Genomic DNA, 14,712 nt, shown 5'->3' with positions numbered 1-14,712 from the left:
TTCGTCACTTCAAGTAGACTTTTATAGATGGTGTGTGGAGGGAAATCTTATGGTTGTTATTGTTGTCTACTTTCAGAGCGCATGGAAACGGCCAACAAGCAGCTGGCAGCAAAAGAGTGTGAAGGTTCCGAAGAGAACCGCAAGACCATCTCTCAGCTTCTTGCTCAGAGTGAGTATACCCTCCCATCTTCTGGAAAACACAAACTGATTCCCAAACAGAAACTGGAAGACTGGCCAACAGGATTGAGTTTGGCTCATTAAATAACTTCTGATTAAAGCTGCAGTTGGCAAGATTTTTTTGATCATATTCACTGAAACCGACACTATATTCCGACAGAACAACATAAATCAGCCGGTTTTGGAAAAAAAAAACGCACTTCTACCTCCACCTAGAGTCTGTTATTTGTTTTGCAAAAATCCACAGCTCCCGGTTCTTCTGGTCCAATCAAAGCAGGGCTGTGTGAGATCTGACTGTCAATCACAGTCTGGTGCACACTGACGAGCACAAACTCGATGAGGGGGTGCTCGGTGGTAGTGGGGGAGGGGCACGAGAGTTGTAAACATTCAAAATTTTGGCTAAGTCCCCTCAATCTGTCAGACTTGCCAAATGCAGCTATAATATAATATAATATAATATAATAATAATAATAATATTCTGAATAATTCAATAAATTCAGTACAGTGCTCCCAATTCACCCTGGACTCAGTTTAGTGAATATAGTTCACTAATAGTGCCACCATTTTGGATGCGATTGATGACGAATAGCTGTGTCATTGCTTCTGGTATTAGACAGTATGTGTGTTTTGAGGTTATGATTAAGAGAAAGACATGGCTGTGTTTAAGATTCACTGAGTCATCAGTTCACCCAACAGGGTTCCCACAGGTCATGGAATTTTAAAAAGACTATTCCAGACATGGAAAGTCAGGGAATTGTATCATTTTGGGGGCAAAGTCATGGAATATCAGGGAATTTTGCTGTAGCAGTTTAAAATGTACTTGCCAAAATACATTAATACAAATATATTTCCACACAGAATTGGTGTATATCTGGTTGTTAGCTTTACGGCTTGCTTGAGTAGCCCAACTGTTTATTCAATTCCTATTTATTCATCTCCCACTCTAAAAAAGTAAAAGACTCTTGACTGCTATGCGGGTGCTCTGAAATCATTGGTCGGTATCTTGTACTATTCATTGTATAGTAAGTCATGGAAATTCAGGGGTTTTTTTGTCAGGGAAAAGTAATGGAATTTTACATTTGACTGAGAGTGGGAACCCTGTATTAAATACTGGCTGCTGTGTGCCTTCAGAATGTCTATGGCAAAGGATGCAGTGCATGCATATTCATGTTATTTCATTTGTCATTCATTTCCACCCCCAAAGCTCATCCTAAATCAACAAAATAGAAAGTTTGTGTGTTCCAGTGATGAAGTGAATTGTCACCACTAAACTTGTAAGGACATTTTAGTGTTTCTCCCTCATGGGATCACAATATGAGAGTGTCCAACATGATGAAAAAGGTCCTTTTATTGTGTTTCGTAGACAAGGAGACCCTACCACCTCAAAATGTCTCCGTATGCCAGCCAGGCAACTAGCATAATCCTGAAACTGTAATGCCTTGTCATCTTTCCTGCTGCATTGACAGACAAGGAGACTCAGCGTGAGAAGGAGAAGCTGGAGATGGAGCTGAGTGCCCTGCGCTCCACCAATGAGGACCAGCGGCGTCACATCGAGATCCGCGACCAGGCCCTCAACAATGCCCAGGCCAAAGTAGTCAAACTGGAGGAAGAGGTGAGTTCTTCTTACATGGCCGTCCCATAGATCATGACTCTCCTGGTCTGGCCTGAATTTGGGCCAGGTCTGGGCCACATTCAACCTAGCAGAAGCAGCAGCAGAACAACACAACACAATATGTTACATTTATATAGCGCTTTTCTCGACACTCAAAGCGCTTCACATGGAAGGGGGGACCTCACTTATCACCACCTGGGTGATGCACGGCAGCCATTATGCGCCAGAACGCTTACCACACACCAGCGAGGAATTTGTTTGTTGAATTGACATGTAGACGAACACAGATGGGACCAGTGGAGGACATAAGCATGGTGAACCATATTTACAAAATAGTGGTTTTTCAGTCCAGTGTCTCGGCACTTGCGGTGCCTACACAGTTTTGTGCAGTGCAGTGCTGGAGACGCATCTCCTTCACTTTACATAGGCTTACGTCATCCGTTGCCAAACTGAATTGTGGGTCCGTTGCGTCCCGTCGCTCCTGTCGCCCCTGTCAAAAAGTTAAACTGCACCGACTGCAGAGAGCAACGGAAGGCACCAGACAATCAAATTACGGTTATAGGCCTACTTCAAGGCATTTGCATGGTAGGCTACACACCCCCGACCGTCGGGAACACGCACTGGCATGCGGTGACGGAACACAACTGTCTCTAGACGCCGTTAGACACAGCAAACGGCGATGACGAGAGCAAATACGATGCACATACCTTGCTTAACTGTCAACGGCTAATTCCTTGAAGGTCTTTGTTCAAAATGAATCATCTGCTGTGTGGGCCCTCATTCTTTTGGGTGAGTCAGACCTGTGTCAACAACGCACCGCGTCGTCTGAGTAAAATGTCCCAAAAGAAATGGTCCTCATATTATGTTTTAAATATATATTATACAAAGAAACGGTTCATATTATGTTATGATTTATACATTTATTAAGATTCAGAAGCCAATAAAATGGTTCTTTCAGCGCTGTATTGCAAAGGAGATCACTTAAATATTCACAGTTCCTATCAGTGGTGATAATGTTCTATTATCTCCTGTTAAAAAAGTAATAATCTCTATTACTGTCATTTAATCACAGGTGACTTAACATTTCAAAGCTTCTTGGTTAATCAGTCTTTGAGGAGCAACTGATCATTGTGCATCTAGCCAAGTTACTGTAGATGCGTGAGGGAGAAAAACACCCTTCATTAAATTTGGCCCCATGTATATGGGAGGACTTGTTTCACCTACTTATGAACTCACTATAGGAATATGCGCCACCCTGTGGTCAAGATGGCTTAATGTATGCTGAGGCATCAAAGCTCTCAAAACAGAGGTCTATATTGTCTCACATGTCTTCAGAAAGGAAACTACCATCTAACTAAATCCTTTGTTGTATAAACACACTATGAAATCCAAAATCACTATCACAGAACACATACCCGGGCTGGACATATTCCTGTTTTCAGGGAAGTATTGTACGTGTACCCTACAAGCACTCCAGGCATTTCAGGCGTCCTCAGCTCGGAGCTGTGTTATCTGGTAAATGGCGCGGCACTGCGACGCCAGGAACACGTCTTTGACAGGGCTCTGTTTTCTAGCGACTCTGACTCTCCCCAGACCTGCAGGCAGGGAGCCAAAGCCCTACCTCCGCCTGAGGAGCCATGGAGCCCATCACACCATACCTTTAGAGCCATACATACACCTGGTCAGTGTTGAAATGGCAGGGTGGAGGATGAAATGTTTGAAATTTAGAAAACGTTGACTCGGATGTGTTTAGTATTTGTTCCGGACTTGTCTTTTGTGAACTGTGTTGGTTTGTATGTTTTTGTGATGGTCTATTTCTGAATCATCAAATTTAACGATTCCATAAAGAGAGAGGTGAAGTAAACATTTTTTTTTTTGTATAATTCGCTGACACAAATTTTCCAAGAAGAGAGAAGTTTCCCAGTGTTCATTTTGGATTCATAAGACTTGAAATGGAAACAAAATTCATTAAACCGTTACTGAAATTGACATTTGGAAAGGTTAGCTATATTTAACACTATTAAGCCCAAGCCAAAATCAATACACAGACAATGTTAGCTACTGGAGTCAGTCCCGTTTTGAATTGCTGCTCAGTACCGCTTTACAGAGAGAGCGAGAGAGAGGAGAGCGAGAGAGAGGAGAGCGAGAGAGAGAGAGAGAGAGAGAGAGAGAGAGAGAGAGAGAGAGAGAGAGATAGAGAGAGAGAGAGAGAGAGAGAGAGAGAGAGAGAGAGAGAGAGAGAGAGAGAGAGAGAAATGGCCTATTCACAAATACAGGAATTCTAAGTTCTATTTTTCTCCACTGTTCCTAAATTAGCTGGGTTTCTCGGACCCCCCTTGAGGACAGAAGAATGCGTAGAGCATAATGGATGGCACAAAACACCAGCACATTTACAATAGAGCAGCCATTTTGTCTCTGGAAAAAGCCAGTCAGCACATTTTGAATTGTAATGACAAAGTTAATAGCAAGTCAAAAAAAGTTAATAGCATACTCCATTTTCATAATGTGCCAGAGAGTCATGTGGTGAAGCAGAATCCTGTGTATGTCTGATCCAGGACCTGTTCCCTCACCTGGAAATCAACAGTTGTGTACACTGAGAGAACCTCTCCACTCTTAACTATTCAGAAGAGCTCAGTAGAAGCTGTGGCTTATAGCCAGGCTATAGGTCTGAGCACAATAGTGACAGCAGCTGACTGTGGCTGAACACAGTGGCTACTGTGGCTCCAAGCTCAACCCCATAGTTAGTCTAATTCCATTGCTGATTTGATAGGAGATTAATTAAAGGGTAAACAGGAGAGAATAGCCCATAGAGAGTCACCTTAGAGCTGAACCCCTTAAAGATGATTACTCAGGAGACCACTATAGGACTTCATCTTAGACTAAACTCACAGCAGACTGCCTATAGACTGAACTCACAGGAGATTGTGGCTCTATCTGTTTGGCCCCTAGATCGACTCTTTCTCTGTGCTAGGGATTCCCCTATTTAAATCTTGGCACACATTCCAACACCTAGACAAATCTTCACAAATCTCTACTGCAAAGCTAACACACAAAGAAGTATAAAGGAGGGAAAAAAGAAAGAAAGGGTGAACCCCACAAGATCGAGGGAGTAGGAGAGAGAAAGAGGGAGCACCCACCCGCTGTATGGTTGGAGGAGATCTGGGCTTTTTCAGTGTGAATTATGCTCTTCGTCTTCAGCCTTTTGATGCCCTCTCCTCCACTCTTCCCATCTCCCTCTCCATCCGTTGGATGTGTGTGTCTGAAATAGCCTGGCCGTGGCCCAGCTGCCCTGGTAACTGGGCCCTGAAGAATGGCCGGGCTCAGTATGAGTGCCCTCTGAAGCCCAGGACTGCTCCACTTTCTGGGCAGGCCCCGCCACAAACGCCTGCTTGTTCTCCCAACAAAAGCCCTTGAGTTTAAGCCCTGCCATGAAAGAGCCTGGAGATGGCTGGATTCTTGGCTGTCTTTCTCTCTCTCTCCCACTCTCTTCCTCCCTCTTTCTTTCTCTTCTTTACTATTTTTCTCTCTCCTATTGTTGCTTGGTCTATCCTGTCTTCTGTTTTCTAAATTGGTGTATTCAGCACAGCTGTAAAGAGCCACTGCAAGGAGTTTCTAGTATGGACACATAGAGGCTGTATGGAGTGGAACAGAGGTGTCATGACTACTAGCTCATGGTGGAGGTGTCTATGAAAATCTGATGTAAGTTTGGTTGAGCTCATTTAATGTCTGTCTGAATAAAGATCTGCTCAACGACATTTTAAAGTCCTTGGTGGAGTGCAGTAGAGGCAGGGGTATTAGTGGCACAGAGTTTGTCAGTGTGAGAGTCTGAAGTCCTATTTATACTTTCCTGGAGTGTACAACTTTGGACTTTAAAGCTTTACTGGCTCTTTGTTTGGGCCTTACATGTCATGCCTATTAGATGCTTATGATTCTTATTTTGATTTACGCTTTTTAACTTTTGGCTTTGAAGGAGTGCTCCTAAGTAGCCTGACGAGCCAGACTCACATCAAAATGTTGGGTCTGGGAACTCTCCATTGGCAGGCCTCAATCCGAGGGGCGGGATAAACGGTTGTCTTTCAAATTCCTGCTGCACGCAATAGGTTAGCACTATAGCTATGACTTCGTGCCGTTCTTAAGACTCGTTCTTAAGACCCAGTTTAAGACTCGCGGCCAAAGCCGATTCGAAAGACCGCTGTTTGCCAGCAACAGCAGCCATCTCCTTTGTTTTTTAAGTAGCAGGGAATACACACGGAACTGTCGTAACTCTGTAATCATTTATGTTAAGCCAGCCCACCGACTCTATACATGATGTGACTGGCCTGACTAGAGTTTGGTTTTTCCAGCTTGCAAGCCATCGGAGAGTTGCTAGACGACCCTGGCTGCAAATTACATTTGTTGCCGCTAGGGTGTGTCTACATTGCTAGGCTAGCTCCTAAGGTCCTCATGGTCTAACCTGCCTGTGTGTGTGTGTGTGTGTGTGTGTGTGTGTGTGTGTGTGTGTGTGTGTCTGTCTGTATAGCTGAAGAAGAAGCAGGTGTATGTGGAGAAGGTGGAGAGGATGCAGCAGGCTCTGGCTCAGCTGCAGTCCGCTTGTGAGAAGAGAGAGCAGCTGGAGCACCGTCTGCGCACACGCTTGGAGAGAGAGCTGGAGTCGCTGCGTATGCAACAGGTAACGCACACACACACACACACACACACGGAGAGAGAGCTAGCGCTACCAGACATGAAGTGGGTAACATCCAGAGATGCATACACTTCTGAGTCTTCTCAAACAGTCACTAACGCCCACAGCAGTGTCCAGTCTGGCCCACAGTATGTGGTCATATCCAAAGCCTTACCCAGCACCATATACACTAGGACACATGGGCATGTACACCACTGTGCTCCGAGTAGTGGAGCAATGATTGTAGTCAAGTTGGTTGGGGGGAGGTTTGAGTCTTTGAGGAGGACTCCAGCTTGCATTGTTGCTCTACTCTTTCTCTGTCTCCAGACTGGGGATCAGTATCTGGGGTAAAGGTTACAGTAGCATGGGTGTATGTGTGTATGTGTTTGGGGAGGGGGTTGTTAATGTGTGTGGTCAGCATATGTACTGTTTGTGTGTGTGTGTGTGTGTGTGTGTGTGTCTGGCGGTGGTGTGACTGTGTGTGTGTGTGTGTGTCTGTGTCTGTGTGTGGTCAGCATTTCTGCGTCCTATTACTGTCTAAGTGAAGGCCTATTCTCTCTCTCTCTCTCTCTCTCTCTCTCTCTCTCTCTGTGTGCACCTGTGTCTGTGTGTGTCTGAGGCCTGCCTTATCTGTCTACACATGTAAACTTACAGACAGAGAGGAAGACTTCACAGCTGGATTGTGCATTAAGGGGCCCAGTCTCCACATGCCTCCTATAGCCTGCAGAGTGCAGACTGATTAAGCAGACACCCGACAGCACACTCCTAGCAGGCCTCTGTTCACCAACACGACTGGGAATAGTGATTACAATAGCAGCTGGGCCATTTTAGTAACCTGGAAAGTTATGCATTGTATTAATATGCTGTGAGTTATCTTGGTACACTAAACATTCACATGTATGTGGAGTTGATTACTACATGCTTTAATGGTAAACCTGAAGTGCATATTACATCCAGAGGTATATGTGATGTTAGTTTACTGAACCCACTAACCTAAGCTGAAGTCCTCCATAATTATTATTACCAGTATCATTATACTGTAATAAGAGTTTGTGTGGGTTTGCACTTTGCTCCTTTTCATTTTGCACATAATGGTTGCATTTCATGTTGCTGAATATCTGTCTCTCTCTGTGTGTGTGTGTGTGTGTGTGTGTGTGTGTGTGTGTGTGTGTGCAGAGGCAGGGTAGTTCCCAGAGCACGGCTGCCCCCGAGTACAACGCCACGGCTCTGATGGAGCACCTGCGGGAGAAGGAGGAGCGCATCCTCGCCCTGGAGGCCGACATGACCAAGTGGGAGCAAAAGTACCTGGAGGAGAGCGTCATGAGGCAGTTCGCCCTGGATGCAGCTGCCTCTGTGGCTACGCAGAGGTAAGACATGTATAACAAGTTTGACACACACACACACACACACACACACACACATACGCTCACTCATATGTTCAAAATGTAGATGCATCTCTACTGTATATCAAAGGCTTGTGTGTGTGTGTGTGTTCCACAGGGATACGTCCTCCACAGGCATCAGTCACTCCCCCAGCAGCAGCTATGACACATCAGTGGAAGCCCGCATCCAGAAAGAGGAAGAGGAGATCCTCATGGCCAACCGCCGCTGCCTGGACATGGAGAGCAGGTCTCAATACAGTGTACACACACACAAACACAAACAGACAGACAGACACACACACACACACACACACAAGCCTCTTAAGTTGAAGTAAAGTGGCTAATAGGATGTGGACGTCAGATCTCCCCAGGTGCACAGCTGATTAGTGAGTACTCAATGACTCAGTCATTTTATTAGGACCATTTTGTAGTAAAGGCCCTTTTTCTCCTCTTTGACCAGGATAAAGAACCTGCACGCCCAGATCATTGAGAAGGATGCTATGATCAAGGTGCTGCACCAGCGCTCACGGAAGGATCCTGGCGGGAAGGGCGATTCCCCGTCCTCAGCCATGCGGCCGTCCAAGTCGCTCATGTCCATTGCCAACGCCAGCAGCGGGGGAGGGGCCAGCAGCTCGGGCCTCCTGTCCCACAGCTTGGGCCTCAGCGGCAGCCCCATCACCGAGGAGCAGCGCAAGGACGACCGCAGCTGGAAAGGCAGCCTGGGTGAGCCAGTGGGAGTGTGTGCGGTCTTGTGTGTGTGTTCACTCACTTCTCTGTGTGTGTGTGTGTGTGTGTGTGTGTGTGTGTGTGTGTGTGTGAGTTAACTGCCATATCAGTGTAAATCCTCATAAGCCGTTGGGCAATTCTGCCTAAGGGGTGAAAGTCAGCTCCAAAGTCGAAGTGTACAATGCAGTGTGTGTCTCCACTCCGGCTCTATGGGGCAGAAAAATGGACCCCATAAAGGCATCACATCACAAGCTTGGAGATCTTCCACATTTGGTGCCTGCACACAGATACCAAAAAAAAAGTTTGTCATGGGAAAAGACCGAGACCCCCACACTGAGATTCTCTCCATGACCAACACTGTATATGGAAGCAGCTTTGGCAAAAAGGCACCTTTGCTGGGTTGGCCACACCGTCCGCACCCCTGACCTCTGCCTCCCCCACCAAACCTTCTATGGTCCACTTAGTCATTCAAAACAGGCTGCCAGAGGACAGGAAAGGCGCTACAAGGACCATACCAAAGACCCCCAAAAGCACTGCCAGGTTCAAAATGGTTTGGGTTGATGTTACACTCAGCAGAACAACTTGGCAAGCCATCAGCGTCACGGCGACTGAACAAATAAACATCTTTTTTTTCACTGGAGGACCGAAAGATGTGTCAGCTGGTACCATCCTAACATCAGGACACCCTAGCCCCACCTTTGGGCGAGTGTGGGGCTCATGCATCGGCCTCCCCAACCAAATAAACTGGCACCAACGCTAACAGCATTGAACTCCCCACCCAACCCTTTCCCTGGAGCAAGTGTCATCATTGGATACAAAAGAGATTGTGTGTGTGTGTGTCAATGTTTGGATATTCATCTACTTGTATTGTTTTTGTTTTTTTTTGTTGTTACTTTGTAACACTTAAATGTCTCTATTCCAGATAGGAATTTTATGTTGCTCAAGGCAGTTTTTCTTTCCGGAAATTTTTGGAAACTTGTTACTTTCCATTCATCAAATGTGTTACTTTTCCTTGACCAGCAAATCACCTGAAACCTCTGTTAGTGTGCTAACCACGAGAATCCTCTGCTTGCAGGAGTGCTCTTGGGACCTGAGTTCCGCATGGACTCCCTAAGGACAGAGTCCATCTCCTCGTCCCCATCCCCTGTGCTCTACTCCAGCCACTCCAAGACAGGCAGCAGGGACAGCTGCACACAGACGGACAAGAGCCAGGAGGCCAGCAAGCCCAGCACCCCGGCCCTGCCCTCCCTGCCCCAGCAGTCCCGCATCACCAGCCCCAGCCCAGTCTACATCCCAGACCGCATCGCAGGTAGGAGCCACACACACACACACACACACACACACGCATACACACACGCATACATACTTATGGATGTGTGTACCAACCCCTCACACACACAGACTCGCCTAAGCATATTCATAAAATATTTATGCAAATTGGACAATGTTCCTCAGACAGCAGTGTTACATTGGAGCCGTCTGTATCTTGGATTCAAACATAAGGATCTACTGTGACATATATAGGAACACACAGGTTTGTGCACATGATATTGCATAATCATGTTTGTGCACATATATTCAACCGCACGGGTAATCCAAGTCTGGTCTGACCATAAACACTGCTGGTCCATTTAAAGATCAGGTTGTATGTAACAAACAAATTGAGTCAATTGTATTTGTGTGTCTGCATTCTTGCTTTACAGAAAAATGGCAATCCAATAGATCATGCCTGTGTGTGTGTGTTTCAGATGTCCCTGCGTATCACTGCAGCACGCTTGAGAGGAGAGCCCCAATGCAGTCACTTCCTCAACCTCTCAGCCAATCCGATGTGGACAATGACATGGTGGAGATTCTAATCTAAACCACAGTGCTTTCACACACACACAGACACACACACACACACACACACACACACACATCTACACATTTTTCTATGCCATGCTTGATACATACTTTCAATGTATGTGAAGGATTCCTCTTTTCCCCCTCTTTTCCTCAGACTGCGTTGATTCTATGTGAGGGTGTGTGTAAATGCACTATTTGTCATGTGCTTTTAAAAAGGTGTTTTTCAGTGAAAAATACCTCATGGAGTTAGGAAGGAACTTGCCGCGCTTGGTGTTAAAAGAACAATCAGTCCTCTTTTATTGGAAGAATTTTGTCTTCCTTCAATCCCAAACCCTTGGACCAAATGTCTTTAGTTATCATTCATTTCATTTTTTTTCTCCAATTTGCTCCTCTACCATTTGCATGTATTGCACTATCTACCCTGTACACATTCTGTTTTTTTCTTTACTCAGTATATTTATGTTTAGAATGATATTTAGTGATGTTACATATGGCACTTGGGGTAGCAGACCCAAATATTGTAGGTAGTAGAACATTTGCTTTTTTATTTCTTTGTGTCTGTTAATGAGCTGCCCATAACAATGAAATATGCACAACTGAAACAAACGGATCCCTAAAGGTAAATGGGTTTTCACAAAACACAGCTGTGTTCTGACTGCAAGTCCCTTTTCTAGTTAAGCCTTTGAAACTCTTTACAATCAAGGTCACCAGTTTGAACAGAACTATAATCCAACCGTTTTATTTGGACACCTTCCTTCAGAAATGACGTGTAACTATGTACATAGTTGTCCATAGATGTGGTGTTAGTGCGATGGTTGAACTGAATGTTTCTTGTAGCAGGTAGATAAAAAAAAAAAACCATAAGGGTTTTATGCCCCATAAGGCATTGTCAGTAAAGGACCACAGTATACTGGGAGGGAGTTTCTGTGGGGAAGGTTATTGGCAGAATGTGAGTGGTGTGATAGTGCCTTGTAAAAAAGCCCACTGGTTTGGGGTTCCTGAATCCTGATGTTTGCCCTGTGTGTGTGTGTGTGTGTGTGTGTGTTTGTGGGCTGTGGTAAAATATTGGGGAGGTAAGACGTACTGCGTTTTACTCATTCAGAATTATCAAAGGATTTCATTTCAGAGTGGTGTGTGTGTGTGTGTGAGTGTGAGAGAGAGAGTTTATGTACATATGTGTATATTGTTTGGGTGTGTGTGTGCCAGTGTGCGCTGTGCATTTTCATTGAATGGACCTAGTCTCAGAATGCTTTCAGTGTACAACCAGACGCAGCTAAGTTGCAAGGGATTAATCATAATTATTATAATGTCCGAACAGTCGTCATCAGACATCAAGCTGATTGCCCAGGAAAATTGAGAGGCAGTGAATCAGATGATTTCCCAATAGGACAAAAAGGAGATCTTAAGGAGATTGTGAAATGCCACTCAGGCCATTGTCCCATCTTTATCAGCTCATTTAGTGAAATGTATTTCAAGAGTGTCATGTATCAAAAACACAATGATGAGTATTAAATCATTAAAGAACAATAGTAGATGGCTGAGATGAATGCTGTAGATTTTTGTCTTCTTACAAACAAAAAGAAATTAATGACCAAAGAGGTATCCAGCGAGTGTAGAGTTGTAGGAATCAACATATAACAGTGGGAGTAGAAGGACCACAGAGGTCTATGACAGTATTCATGTAGTTTCTGTGACTACAAACGTTACGTTAATGTTGCGTTACAAACATTTGGAGAAACCAGGGTTACACTTTTGTCCTGAATGACTTATCTGGAAGTCTGGAATTGTTTTCTGACCAGTGGTTAAAAGATCAAATCATTAGCAGAAACACTGTGGGATATGTCGTGTCTGTGGCATATGCCATATTCTCAGTGCCTGAAAGAAGACTGCTTCTGTGCCTTTCTATTGTGCTACTTGAATGTTTGTTATTTTCAGCACAGCCTACTTTGCTCACTCTAGACAATAGACCAGACAAGAGGGCTCTAAATTCACATGCTGAATAGACAGACTGCAATCATATATTTATCAGTTACCTGAAGATGACTGCAGTTAAGGGTAGTTTATCATTGTCTATGTACTGGGGAAACATTTCAAGAAAGAAATCAAGCAATACTGACATTTCAATTATCCACAATAATCACAGATGCTGGTGTTTTTCCTTTGGATCCAACATCACATATCTGATGGTGAGCTGCATTTCTAGACCAGTGAAGCTGTGGTTCAAATATTTATCCAATTCTTTCATTCAATGCCAGAAAGTGTTTTTGCCCATCTTGATGGTCTGGCTTGCCTTTCTTGGTGGTTTTGCTTTACTCTTATGTAAAAAAAAGAAACTGCTATTTTTGTCTTCATTTGTCCCCCATAAACAGTTTCAGAGAAGACTTTGTTCCATCTTGTCTATCTGTGAGGTGAAATGTCTTTTGGCTGGCAGCAATAGGCACTAAATGAGCTATCGGTTTCATATTTTCATCTATAGCAGTCCCCAGTCAGCACACAAACGTATTGTACTAGGTGCCTTTCAATAGTTTAATTTCAAACATTGTTGTGTCATGAAAATGTGTTAACATTTTAAATTTGGTCTAGTTTGCTGGTCTCTAACTGTCTTGTTGAAATCAAACAATTGGCTACAATGTGGAACATAGAAAATGGAGGCAGTCACAGTCCACCCAGGTTGGACACATTCACTAACCATGCCTGTGTGGACAGTAGATAGAGGACATTTTCTAGAGGTTTGTGTTTCTGGCATCTGATTGATTAATTAATTAATTGATTAGGCAGCTGACTCATGTTTACTACAATACCTAACAAATGGACATATGATTAGGTGAAGTTGGAACCTAGTTATCACTCCCTTGTTCTCTTCCATTGTTACTATCCTTGTTGCTTCCTCTTCTGGCTAATGGGAGCCCAACAAGTTGTCCGACTACATACTTGGTAACAGCTATAAAACTGACCTTAAAGTGTCACAGCAGACAAACCATAATATGTTATCATTGTTTCCAATGACATGCCATTGTCATGTACTATTATTGGTCACGTGTCATGTTTGCATATCTCCTGTGATGTATTTACATAGCTGTCATTGCAATCTCTGACCATTGTAGATTATCCTTTTGCATCACTGGCACTAATTATTGTCATTCTTTGACAGAATATCACATCTACAATGACATTTTTGTCTGTCTCATGACCGATGGTTTTAGGAAATTGTCACCAGATTAATCTGGGCCTAAATGGACGGTGTCTACTGTATGTGGTTAACAAAGCTGCGTGTCTCTTTGAATTTCCAGTTCATTCTGTGCCAACATCCCCTACCATAGTGTTTCTGGTTTGTTTTGTCTCAAAAGGTATGTTTTAGAGAAGCTGCTTGAGAATGTTTTTACCATACAATCATTCTTTAAAAAAAAAAAAATAGCTTGTATTCTCCTTTAATCAGAATTCAATTGACACAAATCATCTCATGCTGGTTTCATTTTGTGGTTTTGACTTTTACTGTTATTTTGTTATTACTTCTGCAATGTTCCAAAAAATAATGAGTTAACTCTTAATTTAAATTTGTATGGAGTAAAATCTACAAGAATTCCTTTTTGTTAAAATTTCTATTGTTATTCACATATTTTTGTTAAAACCACTTGATATTAAAAAGAAAATGCCTTTCCTAACCTTTTGTTTTGTTTGTGTTGAATGACTGGGGTTCATGTGCACATGACATAAGAAAGTATCTGGTGTGCACTATGAGTTCTTGAAAAAAGCTTAGTGACTTAAACATGTTTTTTCTTTTGACCATGTTCCTTAGAGGCTCTGTAATATACTGACAGACTTGTTGTTTCTCTTGGTTACTTGTAGTATTAATAGTCCAGTTCATTGAAATGTATTGTATACTACAGTACAGTAGCTGAATTGTCAGGACTGAAAAATGTTGGCATATAGCAAAAATCCAACACATGGGTAACTGCATCTGCTGTAAAACTGATTTAATGGAATCCACATTTCACATTGAGAGAAAACCAAAGTATTATCTTTGGTCTAAATATCATTTTAGACAAGAAACACTCTGTAGGCCAGAGTAAAGTTTTGTCATGGTCTATAATTATTCCATGGAATAATCATTATTTGCATCCTTGATGATAAGTGCACAGCATCAACAGCTTAATATAGAAGTGAAATTTCACATTTCCCCATAGCGGACCTGATATATAAATTAAATTACTTACAACATATTACGCCTTGTGTGGTGTAAGTTCATTGTTTTTGCTGCATCCAGACTACTGTTTGACCTCTGCTCTGAACTGATAAGAGCAGGAGAG

At 43.4% G+C, this 14,712-nt stretch overlaps 1 protein-coding gene across 7 annotated transcripts in view; it reads left to right on the top strand.

Moving 5' to 3' along the window:
- Nucleotides 1-14,067, top strand: part of amot (angiomotin) — a 38,713-nt gene extending 24,646 nt beyond the window's left edge. For all 7 annotated transcript variants that reach the window (XM_048270927.1, XM_048270919.1, XM_048270894.1 and 4 more), the window contains 8 exons: nucleotides 77-169; nucleotides 1,644-1,789; nucleotides 6,309-6,458; nucleotides 7,629-7,819; nucleotides 7,953-8,081; nucleotides 8,295-8,557; nucleotides 9,636-9,869; nucleotides 10,309-14,067. In XM_048270927.1, coding sequence (XP_048126884.1) covers nucleotides 77-169; nucleotides 1,644-1,789; nucleotides 6,309-6,458; nucleotides 7,629-7,819; nucleotides 7,953-8,081; nucleotides 8,295-8,557; nucleotides 9,636-9,869; nucleotides 10,309-10,421 — 1,319 coding nt within the window. In that variant the 3' untranslated portion in view covers nucleotides 10,422-14,067. The remainder of the gene's footprint in view (nucleotides 1-76; nucleotides 170-1,643; nucleotides 1,790-6,308; nucleotides 6,459-7,628; nucleotides 7,820-7,952; nucleotides 8,082-8,294; nucleotides 8,558-9,635; nucleotides 9,870-10,308) is intronic.
- Nucleotides 14,068-14,712: the final 645 nt, after the last annotated feature.

Source organism: Alosa alosa, chromosome 2, assembly GCF_017589495.1.
Source record: "Alosa alosa isolate M-15738 ecotype Scorff River chromosome 2, AALO_Geno_1.1, whole genome shotgun sequence".
Lineage (NCBI taxonomy): Eukaryota > Metazoa > Chordata > Actinopteri > Clupeiformes > Clupeidae > Alosa > Alosa alosa.
The sequence above is the reverse complement of the archived record's forward strand: the minus strand, read 5'-3'. Positions and strand labels throughout refer to the sequence as shown.